Source organism: Pan paniscus, chromosome X (genome assembly GCF_029289425.2).
Source record: "Pan paniscus chromosome X, NHGRI_mPanPan1-v2.0_pri, whole genome shotgun sequence".
NCBI lineage: Eukaryota > Metazoa > Chordata > Mammalia > Primates > Hominidae > Pan > Pan paniscus.
In genome coordinates this window covers 1308789-1329702 of record NC_073272.2, presented here as the reverse complement: position 1 = coordinate 1329702, position 20914 = coordinate 1308789, and the positions used below count along the sequence as shown (strand labels likewise).

Sequence of the window (20914 nt, the reverse complement as noted above, 5' to 3'; positions counted from 1 at the left end):
TGTGTCCAAGACGGGGGTGTCTGTCCAAGATGGCAGTGTGTGTCCACGATGGGGGTGTCTGTCCACGATGTGGGTGTCTGTCCATGATGGCGGTGTGTGTCCTCGATGGCCAAGATGGCAGTGTGTGTCCACGATGGCGGTGTCTGTCCACGATGGGGGTGTGTGTCCACGACGACGGTGTGTGTCCACAATGGTGGTGTCTGTCCAAGATGGTGGCACGTGTTCATGATGGCAGCGTGTGTCCAAGATGGCGGTGTGTGTCCAAGATGGTGGTGTGTGTCCAAGATGGCGGTGTGTGTCCAAGATGGTGGTGTCTGTCCAAGATGGCAGTGTGTGTCCACGATGGCGGTGTGTGTCCAAGATGGAGGTGTCTGTCCAAGATGGCGGTGTGTCTCCACAATGATACTGTGTCCATGATGGCCAAGATGGTGGCGTGTGTCCACGATGGTGGTGTGTGTCCAAGATGTTGGTGTCTGTCCAAGATGGTGGTGTGTGTCCATGATGGCGGTGTGTGTCCACGATGGCCAAGATAGCAATGTGTGTCCACGATGGCAGTGTGTGTCCATGATGGCGGTGTGTGTCCAAGACGGGGGTGTCTGTCCAAGATGGCGGTGTGTGTCCACGATGGGGGTGTCTGTCCACGATGGGGGTGTGTGTCCACGACGACGGTGTGTGTCCACAATGGTGGTGTCTGTCCAAGATGGTGGCACGTGTTCATGATGGCAGCGTGTGTCCAAGATGGCGGTGTGTGTCCAAGATGGTGGTGTGTGTCCAAGATGGCAGTGTGTGTCCAAGATGGTGGTGTCTGTCCAAGATGGCAGTGTGTGTCCACGATGGCGGTGTGTGTCCAAGATGGAGGTGTCTGTCCAAGATGGCGGTGTGTCTCCACAATGATACTGTGTCCATGATGGCCAAGATGGTGGCGTGTGTCCACGATGGTGGTGTGTGTCCAAGATGGTGGTGTCTGTCCAAGATGGCGGTGCGTGTCCATGATGGCGGTGTGTGTCCACGATGGCCAAGATAGCAATGTGTGTCCACGATGGCAGTGTGTGTCCATGATGGCGGTGTGTGTCCAAGACGGGGGTGTCTGTCCAAGATGGCGGTGTGTGTCCACGATGGGGGTGTCTGTCCACGATGTGGGTGTCTGTCCATGATGGCGGTGTGTGTCCTCGATGGCCAAGATGGCAGTGTGTGTCCACGATGGCGGTGTCTGTCCACGATGGGGGTGTGTGTCCACGACGACGGTGTGTGTCCACAATGGTGGTGTCTGTCCAAGATGGTGGCACGTGTTCATGATGGCAGCGTGTGTCCAAGATGGCGGTGTGTGTCCAAGATGGTGGTGTGTGTCCAAGATGGCAGTGTGTGTCCAAGATGGTGGTGTCTGTCCAAGATGGCAGTGTGTGTCCACGATGGCGGTGTGTGTCCAAGATGGAGGTGTCTGTCCAAGATGGCGGTGTGTCTCCACAATGATACTGTGTCCATGATGGCCAAGATGGTGGCGTGTGTCCACGATGGTGGTGTGTGTCCAAGATGGTGGTGTCTGTCCAAGATGGCGGTGCGTGTCCATGATGGCGGTGTGTGTCCACGATGGCCAAGATAGCAATGTGTGTCCACGATGGCAGTGTGTGTCCATGATGGCGGTGTGTGTCCAAGACGGGGGTGTCTGTCCAAGATGGCAGTGTGTGTCCATGATGGCGGTGGGTGTCCACGATGTGGGTGTCTGTCCATGATGGCGGTGTGTGTCCTCGATGGCCAAGATGGCAGTGTGTGTCCACGATGGCGGTGTCTGTCCACGATGGGGGTGTGTGTCCACGACGACGGTGTGTGTCCACAATGGTGGTGTCTGTCCAAGATGGTGGCACGTGTTCATGATGGCAGCGTGTGTCCAAGATGGCGGTGTGTGTCCAAGATGGTGGTGTGTGTCCAAGATGGCAGTGTGTGTCCAAGATGGTGGTGTCTGTCCAAGATGGCAGTGTGTGTCCACGATGGCGGTGTGTGTCCAAGATGGAGGTGTCTGTCCAAGATGGCGGTGTGTCTCCACAATGATACTGTGTCCATGATGGCCAAGATGGTGGCGTGTGTCCACGATGGTGGTGTGTGTCCAAGATGGTGGTGTCTGTCCAAGATGGCGGTGCGTGTCCATGATGGCGGTGTGTGTCCACGATGGCCAAGATAGCAATGTGTGTCCACGATGGCAGTGTGTGTCCATGATGGCGGTGTGTGTCCAAGACGGGGGTGTCTGTCCAAGATGGCGGTGTGTGTCCACGATGGGGGTGTCTGTCCACGATGTGGGTGTCTGTCCATGATGGCGGTGTGTGTCCTCGATGGCCAAGATGGCAGTGTGTGTCCACGATGGCGGTGTCTGTCCACGATGGGGGTGTGTGTCCACGACGACGGTGTGTGTCCACAATGGTGGTGTCTGTCCAAGATGGTGGCACGTGTTCATGATGGCAGCGTGTGTCCAAGATGGCGGTGTGTGTCCATGATGGCGGTGTGTGTCCACGATGGCAAAGATAGCAGTGTGTGTCCACGATGGCGGTGTGTGTCCATGACAGCGGTGTGTGTCCAAGATGGAGGTGTCTGTCCAAGATGGCGGTGTGTCTCCACAATGATACTGTGTCCATGATGGCCAAGATGGTGGCGTGTGTCCACGATGGTGGTGTGTGTCCAAGATGGTGGTGTCTGTCCAAGATGGTGGTGTGTGTCCATGATGGCGGTGTGTGTCCACGATGGCCAAGATAGCAATGTGTGTCCACGATGGCAGTGTGTGTCCATGATGGCGGTGTGTGTCCAAGACGGGGGTGTCTTTCCAAGATGGCGGTGTGTGTCCACGATGGGGGTGTCTGTCCACGATGGGGGTGTGTGTCCACGATGGCAGTGTGTGTCCATGATGGCGGTGTGTGTCCAAGACGGGGGTGTCTTTCCAAGATGGCGGTGTGTGTCCACGATGGGGGTGTCTGTCCACGATGGGGGTGTGTGTCCACGACGACGGTGTGTGTCCACAATGGTGGTGTCTGTCCAAGATGGTGGCACGTGTTCATGATGGCAGCGTGTGTCCAAGATGGCGGTGTGTGTCCAAGATGGTGGTGTGTGTCCAAGATGGCGGTGTGTGTCCAAGATGGTGGTGTCTGTCCAAGATGGCGGTGTGTCTCCACAATGATACTGTGTCCATGATGGCCAAGATGGTGGCGTGTGTCCACGATGGTGGTGTGTGTCCAAGATGGTGGTGTCTGTCCAAGATGGCGGTGCGTGTCCATGATGGCGGTGTGTGTCCACGATGGCCAAGATAGCAATGTGTGTCCACGATGGCAGTGTGTGTCCATGATGGCGGTGTGTGTCCAAGACGGGGGTGTCTGTCCAAGATGGCGGTGTGTGTCCACGATGGGGGTGTCTGTCCACGATGTGGGTGTCTGTCCATGATGGCGGTGTGTGTCCTCGATGGCCAAGATGGCAGTGTGTGTCCACGATGGCGGTGTCTGTCCACGATGGGGGTGTGTGTCCACGACGACGGTGTGTGTCCACAATGGTGGTGTCTGTCCAAGATGGTGGCACGTGTTCATGATGGCAGCGTGTGTCCAAGATGGCGGTGTGTGTCCAAGATGGAGGTGTCTGTCCAAGATGGCGGTGTGTCTCCACAATGATACTGTGTCCATGATGGCCAAGATGGTGGCGTGTGTCCACGATGGTGGTGTGTGTCCAAGATGGTGGTGTCTGTCCAAGATGGCGGTGCGTGTCCATGATGGCGGTGTGTGTCCACGATGGCCAAGATAGCAATGTGTGTCCACGATGGCAGTGTGTGTCCATGATGGCGGTGTGTGTCCAAGACGGGGGTGTCTGTCCAAGATGGCAGTGTGTGTCCACGATGGGGGTGTCTGTCCACGATGGGGGTGTGTGTCCACGACGACGGTGTGTGTCCACAATGGTGGTGTCTGTCCAAGATGGTGGCACGTGTTCATGATGGCAGCGTGTGTCCAAGATGGCGGTGTGTGTCCAAGATGGTGGTGTGTGTCCAAGATGGCAGTGTGTGTCCAAGATGGAGGTGTCTGTCCAAGATGGCGGTGTGTCTCCACAATGATACTGTGTCCATGATGGCCAAGATGGTGGCGTGTGTCCACGATGGTGGTGTGTGTCCAAGATGGTGGTGTCTGTCCAAGATGGCGGTGTGTGTCCATGATGGCGGTGTGTGTCCACGATGGCCAAGATAGCAGTGTGTGTCCACGATGGCAGTGTGTGTCCATGATGGCGGTGTGTGTCCAAGATGGTGGTGTCTGTCCAAGATGGCGGTGTGTGTCCATGATGGCGGTGGGTGTCCACGATGGCCAAGATAGCAGTGTGTGTCCACGATGGCAGTGTGTGTCCAGGATGGCGGTGTGTGTCCAAGATGGAGGTATCTGTCCAAGATGGCGGTGTGTGTCCACGATGGCCAAGATAGCAGTGTGTGTCCACGATGGCAGTGTGTGTCCAGGATGGCGGTGTGTGTCCAAGATGGAGGTATCTGTCCAAGATAGCAGTGTGTGTCCACGATGGCAGTGTCTGTCCACGATGGGGGTGTCTGTCCACGATGGCGGTGTGTGTCCACGATGGGGGTGTCTGTCCACGATGGCGGTGTGTGTCCATGATGGGGGTGTCTGTCCACGATGGGGGTGTCTGTCCAAGATGGCGGTGTGTCTCCACAATGACACTGTGTCCATGATGTCCACGATGGTGGTATGTGTCCAAGATGGCGGTGTGTGTCCCAGATGGTGGTGTGTGTCCACGATGGCCAAGATAGCAGTGTGTGTCCACGATGGCGGTGTGTGTCCATGATGGTGGTGTGTGTCCACGATGGAGGTATCTGTCCAAGATGGCGGTGTGTGTCCACGATGGGGGTGTCTGTCCACGATGGGGGTGTCTGTCCACGATAGCGGTGTGTGTCCATGATGGGGGTGTCTGTCCACGATGGGGGTGTCTGTCCAAGATGGCGGTGTGTCTCCACAATGACACTGTGTCCATGATGTCCACGATGGTGGTATGTGTCCAAGATGGCGGTGTGTGTCCCAGATGGTGGTGTGTGTCCACGATGGCCAAGATAGCAGTGTGTGTCCACGATGGCAGTGTGTGTCCATGATGGCGGTGTGTGTCCAAGATGGAGGTATCTGTCCATGATGGCGGTGTGTGTCCAAGATGGAGGTATCTGTCCAAGATGGCGGTGTGTGTCCACGATGGGGGTGTCTGTCCACGATGGGGGTGTCTGTCCACGATGGCGGTGTGTGTCCATGATGGGGGTGTCTTTCCACGATGGCGGTGTGTGTCCACGATGGTGGTGTCTGTCAACGATGGCAGTGTGTGTCCACGATGGCGGTGTCTGTCCACGATGGCGGTGTCTGTCCAAGATGGTGGCGTGTGTCCACGATGACGGCGTGTGTCCAAGATGGACGTGTCTGTCCAAGATGGTGGTGTGTGTCCACAATGACACTGTGTCCACGATGGCCAAGATGGCAGTGTGTGTCCAAGATGGAGGTGTCTGTCCACGAAGGCAGTGTGTGTCCAAGATGGTGATGCTTCTGCTCTGTCAGAGGGGAGATGCGGAGTTCCCTGCACCCTGGCAGCGTGTGGCAGCCAGGGGCACCCCCACTGGGGGCATTTACCACCATCATTCCTGACCCCACAGTCTCTGCGGGGGTCACTACCTCTAGGCCAGGCCTCCCCAGGGACGGTGTTGTCTCTTCCTGGGTACCAGGGATTGACGTAGAGCCATCATTGCCTCCCTTCCCACAGCCATCATTGCTGGCCTTTTTCCTGAATTTCCTGTGGGCAGGATGGGTTTTGTACTCTGCCCCAGCCTTCAGGTCTCTGGGAACCCTCGGACACTGTTGGCTCGTGGGTTCAGGGCCCGAGTCAATACCTCCCTGCTGGCCTCTTTGTTCCTGCCAATCTCTTCCCTCGAGAGCCAAGAAGGCCCCTGGTCAGTCCCTGAAGGCCCCTGGTCGGTCCCCGGCCCACTAACCACACTTAGGGGAAGCCCTGGTCGGTCCCCGGCTCCCCAGCCACACTTAGGGAAAGCTTGGCAGATGGATGAGCTCACCTGGGACAGGGTCGGGGAGTGTAGCAAACGCTACGTGCGTCCTGCAAATCTTGCATGTCCCATTCACCTTTCTTAGGGTCTTTCTTCGACCCCCCTGACCCCTTTCTCCTGTTGCAGGGTCTCAGGTTTGAGGTGGTCCCCTCCAAGTTTAAAGAGAAGCTGGACAAAGCCTCCTTCGCTACTCCGTATGGGTACGCCATGGAGACCGCCAAGCAGAAGGCCCTGGAGGTGGCCAACCGGATGCACCAGGCAAGGGGCCCCTGCTCTTTGGCCCTTATGAAAATTCCTTTGCTGTGATGAGGGGATTTGCAGGCAGTAAATATACATGATACAAATAAACATCATTCAGAAGATGCAGTTGGTGGCACAGCTTAGCTATTGCTATGTTATAATGTAATGCACTATTGCGGTAACCTAATAATACCATTAATGATACAGAATTAATGTAGCTTATCTGTTACTACGTGTTATAATATTCTCTTGCAATTGATACAGTATCATTGATGATATAGAATTAATGTAGCTTATCTATTACTATGTATTATAATCTCTTGTGGCCGGTCGCGGTGGCTCATACCTATAATCCTAGCGCTTTGGGAGGCCAACGCGGGCAGATCACCTGAGGTCAGGAATTCGAGACTAGCCTGACCAACAGGGTGAAACCCCGTCTCTACTAACAATACAAAAATTAGCTGGGTGTGGTGGCGGCTGCCTGTAATCCTAGCTACTCAGGAGGCTGAGGCAGGAGAATTGCGTGAACCTGGGAGACGGAAGTTGCAGTGAGCCGAGATCATCCCACTGCACTCCAGCTTAGGCAACAGAGCAAGACTTCGTCTCCAAAAAATAAAAAATTAAAACAAAAATTATCTTGCAATCAATATAATAGTCTCGTTGATTATACACAATTAATGTAGCTTATCTGTTACTGTGTGTTATAATATTCTCTTGCAATTAATATAATAGTATCATTTATGGTATAGAATTAATGTACTGTATCTATTACTACGTGTTGTAATATTCTACAATTAATATAATAGTATCATTTATGATATAGAATTATGTAGCTTATTACCATGCCACTAAGTAATATTGGATTTTAATTAAAATAATATCATTTATAATATAGAATTATGCAGTTTATCTGTTGCTGTATGCTACAATGCAGTATACAATTATAATATACTACTATCATTTAAGATTCATGTAGCTCGTTACTATGTTTGAATATAATATTGCAATTAATATAGTAATATCAGTTACGATATAGAATTAACATCTATTACTATGTGTTGTGATACATAGAATTAATGTTACTGTGTGATACTATGTAATATACTATGACAATTAATATAATTGTATCATAATGTAGAATTATGTCATTTATCTGTTACTATATGCTCCTATGTAATACATATTATTTTAGTAGAGATGGGGCTTCACCATGTTGGCCAGGCTGGTCTCCAACTCCTGACCTCAGGTGATCCACCTGCCTCGGCCTCCCGGAGTGTTGGGATTACAGGCGTGAGCCACCGTGCCCCACCGTAATACACTATTATAATTAATACACTACTGTCATTTAGGATGTAGAATTAATGTAGCTTATCAGTTACTATATGTTATATATGATTCTAACATAATATCAGTCACAGTATATAAAATTAACATAGCTATTACTGTGTGTTTTAACTTGCTGTTACAATGAATATAATACTATCATTTAGGATGTAGAGTTAACGTAGCTTCCCTGCTGCTGTGTGTTAGCACACAGTATACCATTGCTGTAATATAAGAAATACATTCGAGGACCGGGCGCGGTGGCTCACGCCTGTCATCCCAGCACTGTGGGAGGCTGAGGCGGGCAGATCACGAGGTCAGGAGTTCAAGACCATCCTGGCTCACACGGTGAAACCCCGTCTGTACTAAAAACACACACAAAAAAATTGGCTGGGCGTGGTGGCGGGCGCCTGTAGTCCCAGCTACTCCAGAGGCTGAGGCGGGAGAATGGCGTGAACCCGGGAGGTGGAGCTTGCAGTGAGCCGAGGTCGCGCCACTGCACTCCAGCCTGGGCGACAGAGCGAGACTCCGTCTCAAAAAAAAAAAAAAAAGAAAGAAAGAAATACATTAGAGGTAAGGCTGTTGTGAGTAGTGCTATGAAGACAGGAGTATTGATTGTGGGTTTTGGCAGTGCACAGCTTAGGGAGACCAGTGCTGGCGTGAGCACAGATGTCCTGTGACTGCCTGTTGCTCTGAGGCTGAATTTTCAACCTGGATTTGTTTTATCGTCCTAAGTACCTTTTTCTTTTTCTTTCTTTTCCTTGCTTTTTTTTTTCTTTTTTTTGGAGACTGAGTCTCTCTCTGTCACCCAGGCTGGAGTGCAGGGGCGCAACCTTGGCTCACTGCAACCTCCGCCTCCTGGGTTCAAGCGATTCTGCTGCCTCAGCCTCCTGAGTAGCTGAGATTACAGGTGCCCGACTGATATTTTGTATTTTTAGTAGAGACGGGGTTTCACCATGTTGGCCAGGCTGGTCTCGAACTCCTGACCTCAGGTGATCCACCCGCCTCGGCCTCCCAGAGTGCTGGGATGACAGGCGTGAGCCACTGCACCCGGCCCTAAGTAGCTTTTTCTGAAATTACATTGAACGGATCAAAAACCTTTTGGCCTTAATTCTGGGTAACTCAGGGAGGTTTGGGGCCCCTGAATCAAACCTTACCTGCCCCCCCGGAAGAACAAAAGCTTACGGAACAGGCATTGCCTTTCCCGTAGTGCCCGTGAGATGCTCCGTGAGTGCCTGACCCCTGATCACACAGCGCCCGTGGGCCCCGGCCTCACCCACGTTCCAGCCCCTGCAGGGTGACCACCGGGGGGACCCACTTGTGTCCTTGCTCATGACCTTGAGCACCCCCAGCCTTCACTTCCGAAGTCGGCCTGGCTTCGCCCCTGCGGTGCTGTTTCACGCGCGTACCAACGGGAAGACTTCTCTGTGAGGCCCACGGCAGGTCACCCCTAAACCGGAATCTGGTTTTCTTACAGAAAGACCTGCGAGCCCCCGACGTGGTCATTGGAGCGGACACGATCGTGGTGAGTGCGGCCAGGGTGCCTCGTTTCTAACGTCCGATGTGGTTTTCCTGTGCTTGGTGATTCTGCCTCTTGTGGATGTTGTACATTCCCCTTAAGACAGCAGTGCACTTGCTTCCAGAAACTCCCATCACAAACTCCCAGCAGATGAGGGGCCTAAAGGCACGGGAAGGGGCCAGGCGCCGTGGCTCACCCCTGTCATCCCAGCATTTTGGGAGGCCGAGGTGGGCGGATCACCTTAGGTCATGGGTTCGAGATCAGCCCGACCAACATGGTAAAACCCCATCTCTACTAAAAATACAAAAATTAGCCAGACGTGGTGGCTAATTGATAGTATCATAAGTGATACTATATGATATCAATTGCAAGAGAATATTATAACACGTAGTAACAGATAAGCCACATTAATTCTGTATCATCAGTGATACAGAATACATACAGACTCCGCCTGTAATCCCAGCTACTCGGGAGGCTGAGGCAGGGGAATCGCTTGAACCCAGGAGGCGGAGGTTGCACTGAGCCGAGATCGCGCCATTGCACTCCAGCCTGGGTGACAAGAGCGAGATTCCGTCTCAAAAGGCACAGGAAGGTACGCAGTTCTAGAGGCCAGCAGCCACAAATCACGGTGTCTGTAGGGTTTCTTCCTTCCAGAGGTACTGAGGAGAAGTTGGTCTTGGTGTTTCTCCAGCTCCTGGAGGCTGTTGGCAACCCATTGTCTCCTTTGGCTCATGGCCCTGTGGTTCCTATCTGTGCCTCCATCTCCATGTGGCCTTCTCCCCTCTGGGTGTCTGTGGCCAAATTTCCCTCTTCTTTTTTTTTTTTGAGACGGAGTCTCACTGTGTTGCCCAGGCTGGATTACAGTGGCACGATCTCAGCTCACCGGGACCTCCACCTCCCTGGTTCAAGCGATTCTCCTGCCTCCTGAGTAGCTGCGATTACAGGCACCTGCCACCACGCCCGGCTAATTTTTGTATTTTTAGTAGAGACGGGGTTTCTCCATGTTGGCCAGGCTGGTCTCAAACTCCCGACCTCAAGTGATCCGCCCGCCTCAGCCTCCCATAGTGCTGGGATGACAGGCGTGAGCCACCGTGCCTGGCTGAACTTTTCCCCTTCTTTTAACAACACCATTCATAAAATGCACCCTAATTCTGTCCAACTGCATCTTAATTACCTAGGCAAAGACCCATTTCTCCTTTTTTTTTTTTTGAGATGGAGTCTCACTCTGTCGCCAGGCTGGAGCATAGTGGTACGATCTCAGCTCATTGCAACCTCCGCCTCCCGGGTTTCAATGATTCTCCTGCCTCAGCCTCCCAAGTAGCGGGGACTACAGGTGCGCGTAACCACATGTGGCTAACTTTTTGTATTTTTAGTAGATATGGGGTTTCACCATGTTGGACAGGATGGTCTCACACTGTTGACCTTGTGATCCGCCCGCCTCGGCGTCCCAAAGTGCTAGGATTACAGGCGTGAGCCACCACGCCCGGCCCATGTCTGTTGTTTATAAGCCACCCAGTCTATGGTATTCTGTGATAGCAGCCTGAAATGGGCTAAGACACCTCATAAGAAGAGGAGATAACGACACAGACACACACAGAGGGACGACCCTGTGAGGACACAGGGAGAAGATGGCATCTCCAAGCCCAGGAGAGAGGCCTCATGAGGAACCAGCCCTGCCCACACCTGGATCTCAGATTTCCAGCCTCCAGGACTGTGGGACAATCAATGCCTGTTGTTTATAAGTCACCCACCCCATGGTATTCTGTGACAGCAGCCTGAGATGGACTAAAGCATCTCGTAAGAAGAGGAGATGAGGACAGAGATACAGAGGGACAACTCTGTGAGGACACAGGGAGAAGACAGTGTCTCCAAGCCCAGGAGAGAGGCTTCAAGAGGAACCAGCCCTGCCCACACCTGGATCTCGCCCTTCCAGTCTCCACGACCGTGGGAGAATCAATATCTGTAGTTTAAGCCACCTGGGTTGTAGGACTTTGCTATGGTGGCCTAGTCAGACTAATACATCTCCTCTTGTATGTACCCAAAAGGATTCAAAACAGGTGTTCCCCCAAAACCTTCTACATGAATGTTCACAGCAGCACTATTCACAACAGCTAAAAGGCAGAAACAGCTCAAGTGTCTGTCAGTGGATAAATGGGTAATTACAACATGGTCCATCCACACACAGTGGAATACTATGCAGCCATGAACAGGAACGAGGCTGGCCGGGTGCGGTGGCTCACCCCTGTCATCTGAGCACTTTGGGAGGCCGAGGCTGGTGGATCACAAGGTCAGGAGATCGAGACCATCCTGGCTACCATGGTGAAACCCCGTCTCTACTAAAAATACAAAAAATTAGTCGGGCATGGTGGTGGGCGCCTGTAGTCCCAGATACTCGGGAGGCTGAGGCAGGAGAATGGCGTGAACCCGGGAGGTGGAGCTTGCAGTGAGCCGAGATCACACCACTGCACTCCAGCCTGGGCGACAGAGTGAGACTCCATCTCAAGAAAAGAAAAGGAATGAGGCTGTGAAACAGGCTGCAACATGGATGAATGTTGAGGACATCACGGTCAGTGACAGAAACCAGCCCCGGAGGACCACACGTTGCAGGATTCCATGACTACACCACGTCCGCAAGAGGCAAACGCACGGTGAAAGAAAGAGGATGGGCGGTTACCAGGATCTGGGGAGGCGCACTGGGGAGGGACAGCTGCGGGGGGACAGGGTCTCCTTCTGGAGTGAAGAGAACATTCTGGAACCAGGCAGGTAGTGGTGGTACAACATGGCAACGCCGGTTAGTTGTTTGAAATGGCGACTCTCAGGACGTGTCAGCTTCATTTCCATAAAACAAGTGACTTCTGCGAATGGGACTGTGGGTCTTGCACAGGCCTGACTCAGCCGGCGGGAACCAACTCCCTCTGTTCCCTTCCTCTCGCAGACGGTCGGGGGGCTGATTCTGGAGAAGCCGGTGGACAAGCAGGACGCCTACAGGATGCTGTCCCGGTAAGCACCGTGTTGGCCTCAGAGCCCTCTCGGGTTCTGAGTCACAGAGTAGCTGTGGTATCTGGCCGGGTGTCCTGGGGAGCGGGGTGGATCTCTCTCAGCTCTGCCGTCTCAGCTGTGCTGCGTGAGCTGTGCTGTCTGAGCTGTGCTGCGTGAGCTGTGCTGTCTGAGCTATGCAGGGAGGCAGGCACTATCCCTCCATGCTCATCCTTGTCTAGGATTCTGCAGCACTGATCCCAGAATGTCTCATGCCCACTGCAGACTGTTGGGGTCATGAGAAGTTGGCAGTGTCCTGTCCTTCCCACTGGGCGTCCTGGACCTGAGCCCGTAGCCTGGGACGTCATCCCCATCCCAGGACATGGAAGAGACGCACCCCCCGCCCGCCATAGGCCCAGCTGAGAGCTGCCTGGCCTGGCACCTCCCGTCAGGGCCACTGCTGGTGGGATTTGTGACCCCGTCCCCGGCCTCTCCGTAAAGGTTTCCCTGGAGACCCCACGGCGGGACGATCGGGGAGAGGAGGCTGGGGACGGAGCCAGGATTAAGGACGCCTCGCTGCCTCCCCTGGTTTTGAGAAACTCGCTTTGTAGCTCCCACGGGTCACAGCATGGTCACGTGGTCACCCGTTGTTGTCTTGCAGGTTGAGTGGGAGAGAACACAGCGTGTTCACAGGTGTCGCAATCGTCCACTGCTCCAGCAAAGGTAACCGCGGCCCGGGTTTCGGGGTACCCCCAGAGGCCGAGACAAGAACCTGGGACATTCTCGGGACTCTTGGCTTGAGGGAGGAGGACGGTTGCTCCCCCCACCTGCAGAGGGGTTTGTGCCTATGTCCTGCTTGGGAAAGTTGTCCGCCGATTTGGAAGTCTGCAGGACAAAGGAAAACGTGTGGTTTTATCTTTTTGTTTTTCTTTCTTTTTTTTTTTTGAGATGGAGTCTCGCTCTCTTACCCAGGCTGGAGTGCAGTGGCGTGATCTCTGCTCACTGCAACCTCCGCCTCCCAAGTTCAAGTGATCCTTCTGCCTCAGTAGCTGGGATTACAGGCATCCGCCACCACGGCCGGCTAATTTTTGTATTTTTAGTAGAGATGGGGTTTCACCATGTTGGCCAGGCTGGTCTCGAACTCCTGACCTCAATTGATCCACCCGCCTCAGCCTCCCAAAGTGCTGGGATTACAGGTGTGAGCTACTGCACCCGGCCTTTCTCTTTCTTTCTTTCTTTTTTTTTTTTTTTGAGACAGGGTCTCCCTCTGTCACCCAGGCTGGAGTGCAGTGGTGTGATCATAGCTCACTGCAGCCTCGACCTCCTGGGCTCCAGCGATCCTCCCGCCTCAGCCCCTACAGTCACAGAAACTACAGGCACACGCCACCACACCTGGCTCATTTTTGTATTTTTTATAGAGGTGGGGTCTTGCTATGTTGCCCAGACTGGTCTCGAACTCCTGGGCTGGAGAAATCGTCCCATCTCAGCCTCCCAAAGTGCGGGGACTGCAGGCCCCCGGCCCAGGCAGTTGTATCACCATATTGCCGGGACTGCAGGTGTGCACCATGGTGCCCGGCCCAGGCACTTGTATCACCATATTGCTGGGTTCTTCCTGCACCAACCCATTCCCAGCTTGTTGGCGGACACCAGGAGGCATCGTAGAACTCAGTCAGTTCTGACACTAGCCGTCGGAGTTAGCACGGATCCCACAGGTGAAGGGCCGGGTCCCATGGGACCTCCACGCACAATCCCAGCCCCATGTCCCTGGGCACACCTGTAGTTTTCTCACCCACCTGCCGCTCACTGCTGGCTCCTGCAAGCACCTGCTCAGGTTGGGTCATTTGCTCGAGGGGCTCACAGAACTCGGGACAGCACTTTCCTTCCCAGCTTGCGGGTTTGTTATGAAGGAGCAGGTCAGGAAGTGCCAGACAGAAGCCAGCCACAGCGCAGGGTGCTGGGGGCAGGATGTATGGAGCCTCCATGCCCGCCGTGGCACAGCTCCCCCAACACCCTGATGTGTTCACCCACCAGAAGCTCCCTGAACCCTGTCCTTCTAGGTCTGTTTTTTTTTTTTTTTTCTGAGGCAGAGTCTCGCTTTATCGCCCAGGCTACAGTGCACTGGTGCCATCTCGGCTCACTGCAAGCTCCACCTCCCGGGTTCACGCCCTTCTCCTGCCTCAGCCTCCCGAGTAGCTGGGACTACAGGTGCCCGCCAACACGCCCGGCTAATTTTTTCTATTTTTTTTTTTTTTTTTTTAGTAGAGATGGGGTTTCTGGTCTTGATCTCCTGACCTTGTGATCCGCCCGCCTCGGCCTCCCAAAGTGCTGGGATAACAGGCGTGAGCCACCGTGCCTGGCCCCTTCTGGGTCTCTTAAAAGGCCAGGATTAATGACATCATCCGCCACTGGGGAGCAAACTCCATCTCCAGCCCCTCTCCCTGTTCCCATAACAACCAAAGCCTGCCCTTTCCAAAAGGCCCCTCATTAACATAAGCTCCCCTGCGGATGAAAGGGCCTTGTCACCACATAGCAAAACGCCTGCTTTCGCTCCTGTCACTCAACAGATTCCCCGGGATTCAGGGGCTCTGTGTCCGGACCCTGAGGCAGAGACCAAACATCTGTTTCTTTTATTTTTTATTTATTTATTTAGAGACAGAGTCTAGCTCTGTCGCCCAGGCTGCAGTACAGTGGCGTGATCTCGGCTCACTGCAAGCTCTGCCTCCCGGGTTCAAGCAATTCTCCTGCCTCAGCCTCCTCCCGAGTAGCTGGGATGACAGGCACCTGCCACCACGCCCAGCTAATTTTTGTATTTTTAGTAGAGATGGGGTTTCGCCATGTTGGCCAGGCTGGTCTCGAACCCCTGGGGCCTCTAGTGATTCACCCACCTCGGCCTCCCAAAGTGCTGTTTCTTTTGTTTTTTTTAGAGACGGAGTCTCGCTCTGTTGCCCAGACTGGAGTGCAGTGGCGTGATCTCGGCTCACTGCAACCTCCACCTCCCGGGTTCACACCGTTATCCTGCCTCAGCCTCCCGAGTAGCTGGGACTACAGGCGCCCGCCACCACGCTTGGTTAATTTTTTGTATTTTTAGTAGAGACGAGGTTTCACCGTGTTAGCCAGGATGGTCTCGATCTCCTGACCTCGTGATCCGCCCACCTCGGCCTCCCAAGGTGTTGGGATGACAGGCGTGAGCCACCGTGCCTGGCCCCTTTCTCCCTTTTCTTGTCTGAAATGAACCTTATTCTCCCACGAACCATCCATATCTGAACTGTGCGCTACGCTCGAGTCCACACCTCCACAGCACAGCCATGCAGCTGTCAGGGCACGGAGGTGACAAGCCGGCGTCCACGCTCACCCCCAGGGCTGTGTCCTTGCAGACCATCAGCTGCACACCAGGGTCTCGGAATTCTACGAGGAAACGAAGGTGAAGTTCTCGGAGCTGTCCGAGGAGCTGCTCTGGGAATACGTCCACAGCGGGGAGCCCATGTGAGTCTCGTGGGCGGTGGGGGGACGGGGGACACGTGTGGAAGCCCGGCCACCCTCACACATGGGGTGTCCCACCCAGCCTTTGGGAAAGAAGGAGGCCCTGCTCCGGGGGCCCGTGTGGCACAGGGAGAGCCGCCCGGCTCAGAAGCACAAACACTTCACGACCACCCTGACCCATGGAGGCTCAAAGAGCCACACTCCCAGGACAGAGAGGGGCAGGTGGGAGCCCACGCTGGGCTGCGGTGGGGACTGGGGAGGCGCGGGGCAGGGGTAGAGAAGCTCACCTGTTGGGAGGAGGAGACCCCAGAGGTCTGTGCCCAGGACGCTGGCTGCAATTAACACGAATAAACTGTGTGATCCAAAGTCACCCTAAGAGGTGATTCTACCTGTCGTCCCGTCCAAAGATTGGTGAGCACGGGAAGTATGCATGCACCAATCAGCTTCACTTCATCACCCGCCATTTGCATTTATATGTATTATATTTATCTACATCATATATCATATAATGTTTACATAATTATACATTATATAACGTAACATGATCTATTTACAATTATATGTAATTTATGTATTCCACATTATATATTCTATTAATTATATATAATATACATTATACAAATTATATATTATAAATTCATAATGTATTATATACTATAATAGATTATACTGTAATGTATAACTATATTACATATAGATTATAATATAGATTATATATTAATCAACAATTTTGATTTTTAATGGTTAATTTTTAATGATTAATTTTAAGTAATGATTAATATTAATGTAATATGATTATATACTATTATAATACTGTTATAACAGATTATATGATAGGTTATATAACTGTTAAAATAGATTATATAATAGGTACTGTTATAATAGATTATATATAATCGATTATATATTATAATTTTATTTATAATTATATAATTATATAAATTACATATAAAAATGTATATAATTATAATATAATTATAATATAAATAATTATAATATAATTATATTATAATTATATTAAATAATTATTATATAATTATAATATAATTACTTATATTATAATTATATTATAAGTAATTATATTATAATTATATTATATGTAATTATATTATAATTATATTATATTATATGTAATTATATTGTAATTATATTATATTATAATTATATTGTAATTATATTATAAATTATATATTATGATTATATATAAATTTATATATAAATATATAATATATTATAATTATATATAAATTTATATATAAATATATAATATAATTATAAGTATAATTATAATATAATTATATTATTATATTATAATACATATTCTTATATAATATATTATAATATATAATTATATATAATATATAATCCATTATATATAATTACATATAAAATAATCGGTTATATATTATAATAAAATATAATTATATATTTATATAATATAGAATTCTATATGAATATGATACGGATAATATATATGTATTAAATATGATTAATATGTGTAACTATGCATATTAATACATATTACATAATAATTAGTATAAATTATGTGTGATTATATGTAAATTATATATTAAATATATAGTTATACATATTAATTATATATAATATATAATGTATTATGTGTTATATAAATATATAATTATATAAAATATATTTTTATATTATATTAGAAAAGTATATAAAATATTTATATAAATATATGTATATAAATATATTTATACAAAATATGTTTATTTTATATATTTATATAAATAATTTTTTTTTTGAGACAGGGTCTCACTCTGTCACGCGGGCTGGAGTGCAGTGGTACAGTCATAGCTCACTGCAGTGTCAACCTCTCAAGTCAAAATGATCCTCTCACCTCAGCCCCCCTAGTGGCTGGGTCTGCAGACGCATACCACCACGCCTGGCTAATTTTTTCTATTTTTTGTAGCAATGGGGTCTCACTATGTTGCCCAGGCTGGTCTTGAACTCCTGGGCTCAGGTGAGCCTCCCACCAAAGCCTCCTGAGTAGGTGGGACCACAGGACACACACCAACACACGCGGCCGATTTTATTGTTAGTTTTTGTAGAGATGGAGTCTGCGTAATATATATGTATATTAACCTAGAGGATTTTACATCAATTGAAATAAGCCCGGCAGAAGAAGACACATACCACAGGATCTCACTTATATGGAATATAAAACAGTTGCACTTGGTCAAAGGATACAAGATTTAAATCAGGGCCAGGCACGGTGGCTCACGCCTGTCATCCCAACACTTTGGGAGGCCGAGGCAGGCGGATCACCTGAGGTCAGAAGTTCAAGTCCAGCCTGGTTATGGCAAAACCCAATCTCTACTAAAAATACAAAAGTTAGCCCGGTGTGGTGGCGGGTGCCTGTAATCCCAGCTACCCAGGAGAGGCTGAGACAGGAGAATCGCTTGAACCCAGGAGGTGGAGGTTGCCGTGAGCCGAGATCGCGCCACTGCACTCCAGACTGGGCAACAGAGCGAGACTCCATCTTTAAAAAAAAAAAAATTAAGTGAGATGGGAGAAGTTCAAGGCTCTTTACAGCCTGTGACTGTGTTTTACAGGAACAGTGTCTTACTGGAAAATTGCCAGCACGCTACATCTGAAGTCTTCTCCCCACACACACAGAATAAGTACATGAGGTGCTGGATGGGATAATTGGCTTGATTTAATGATGACGCATGTATACATATATCAAAACATCCCATTTAACACATGAAATTTTTTTTGAGACGGAGTCTGCCTCCGTCACCCAGGCTGGAGTGCAGTGGCGCAATCTTGGCTCACTGCAACCTCCACCTTCCAGTTTCAAACGATTCTCCTGCCTCAGCCTCCCAAGTAGCTGGGACTACAGGCACCCACCGCCATGCCTGGCGAATTTTTTATTTTTAGTAGAGAAGGTGTTTTGCCATGTTGGCCAGGCTGGTCTCGAACTCCTGACCTCAGGTGATCTGCCTGCCTCAGCCTCCCGAAGTGCTGGGAGCCACCGTGCCCAGCCCAACACCTGAACTTTCATACATACTTTAAATGTTTACATACATTTAAAGAAAGACAGTCTGGGCACAGTAGCTCAAGCCAAGACGGGAGGATCACTTCAGCCCAGGAGTTCGAGACCAGCCTGGGCAACACAGTGAAACCCCATCTTTATAAAAAATGATAAAACTAGCTGAGTGTGTCCCTGCTACGTGGGAGGCTGAGGTTAGAGCATCATTTGAGCCCAGAATTTTGAGGGAGCAGAGAACCAAGAATGTACCACTGCACTTCAGCCTGAGCAACCGAGTGAGACCCTGTCTTGAAAAAAAAAAAAAAAGATAAAATAAGAAAGAGAAAAGAGGGCCAGACGTGGTGGTTCACACCTGTAATCCCAGCACTTTGGGAGGCCGAGGCAGGCGGATCACCTGAGGTCAGGAGTTTGAGACCAGCCTGACCAACATGGTGAAACCCCATCTCTACTAAATACAAAAATTAGCCGGGTGTGGTGGTGGGTGCCTGTCATCCCAGCTACCCAGGAGGCTGAGACAGGAGAATCGCTGGAACCCAGGAGGCAGAGGTTGCAGTGAGCCGAGATCGCGCCACTGCACTCCAGCCTGGGCGACAGAGCGAGACTCTGTCTTTAAAAAATAAAAATAAAAAATAAAAAATTAAGTGAGACAGGAGGAAGAAGTCCAAGGCTCTTTACAGCCTGTGACTGTGGTTTACAGGAACGGTGTCTTACTGGTAAATTGCCAGCACACTACATCTGAAGTCTTCTCCCCCCACACACAAAATTCGTAGATGAGATGCTGGATGGGATAATTGGCTTGATTTAATGATGACGCACGTATACATATGTCAAAACATCCCATTTAACACATGAAATTTTATTTATTTATTTATTTTTTTGAGATGGAGTCTTCCTCTGCCGCCCAGGCTGGAGTGCAATGGCGTGATATCAGCTCACTGCAACCTCTACCTCCCAGGTTCAAGGATTCTCCTGCCTCAGCCTCCTGGGTAGCTGGGATTACAGGCACCTGCCACCACACCCGGCTAATTTTTGTATTTTTAGTAGAGATGGGGGTTTCACCGTGTTGGCCAGGCTGGTCTTGAACTCCTGACCTCAAGTAATCCACCCGTCTCGGCCTCCCAAAGTGCTGGGATTACAGCCGTGAGTCATTGTGCCCAGCCTTGTTGTGACATTATTATTTTTTTTGAGATGCCACAGGCACCTGCCCCCACGCCTGGCTAATTGTTTGTATTTTTTTTAGTAGAGACAGGGTTTCACTGTGTTAGCCAGGATGGCCTCGATCTCCCGACCTCGTGATCCACCCACCTCGGCCTCCCAGCCGTGAAATGTTCAGACCCAGGAACTTTTCTCCTCCTTGTCACCTCTTACCTTCCCCTGCCCACCCAGGGACAAAGCTGGCGGCTACGGGATCCAGGCCCTGGGCGGCATGCTGGTGGAGTCTGTACACGGGGACTTTCTGAACGTGGTGGGATTCCCGCTGAACCACTTCTGCAAGCAGCTGGTGAAGCTCTACTACCCGCCCCGCCCGGAGGACCTGCGGCGGCGTGTCAAGCACGACTCCATCCCGGCCGCGGACACCTTCGAAGACCTCAGTGACGTGGAGGGCGGCGGCCCGGAGCCCGCTCAGAGGGACGCGGGCAGCCGCGATGAGAAGGCCGAGGCGGGAGAGGCGGGACAGGCCGCGGCAGAGGCTGAGTGTCACAGGACTCGGGAGACCCTGCCTCCGTTCCCGACACGCCTCCTGGAGCTGATTGAGGGCTTTATGCTGTCCAAGGTACCTGTGTCTGTCTCCTCAGGCCGCATTTCACAAATGAGCCTACACACTCGGCTTAAATCAAAGGGAATTTACTTCTCACTGTCCTGGAGGCTGGCAGTCTGAGGTCAGGTTGTCTCAGGGCCACGCTTTCTCCGAAGGTTCTAGGAGAGGGTCCTTCCTGCCTCTCCCAGCTCCTGACAGCTCCAGGCATCCCTGGGCTTGTGGCCGCATCACTCCAGTCTCTGCCACGTCCTCCACGTGGCCTCATCCACTGTGTCTGTGTCTCCTCCTCTGTCTCTTAGAAGGACACCTGTCATTGGACTTGGAGTCCACCCTTCTTCGTGATGATCTCCTCTTGAGATTCTTAATTACATCTGCCAAGACTCCTTTTTAAAACAAGGTCCCATTCACAGATTCTGGGGATCAGGATATGGACAGATCTTTCAGGAGGACCACAGTTCAGTCCACTACAGATGTATCCGGTTCCTTCTGGAGGCCCCAGGGGAGGGTCCTTCCTGCCTCTCCCAGCTCCTCGGGGCTCCACGCATC

General features: G+C 50.8%; 1 protein-coding gene across 3 annotated transcripts in view; it reads left to right on the top strand.

Moving 5' to 3' along the window:
* Positions 1–20914, top strand: part of ASMTL (acetylserotonin O-methyltransferase like) — a 65431-nt gene that overhangs the window by 22466 nt on the left and 22051 nt on the right. For all 3 annotated transcript variants that reach the window (XM_055106678.2, XM_055106676.2, XM_055106677.2), the window contains 6 exons: positions 6182–6313; positions 9096–9143; positions 12073–12137; positions 12775–12836; positions 15488–15596; positions 19996–20383. In XM_055106678.2, coding sequence (XP_054962653.1) covers positions 6263–6313; positions 9096–9143; positions 12073–12137; positions 12775–12836; positions 15488–15596; positions 19996–20383 — 723 coding nt within the window. In that variant the 5' untranslated portion in view covers positions 6182–6262. The remainder of the gene's footprint in view (positions 1–6181; positions 6314–9095; positions 9144–12072; positions 12138–12774; positions 12837–15487; positions 15597–19995; positions 20384–20914) is intronic.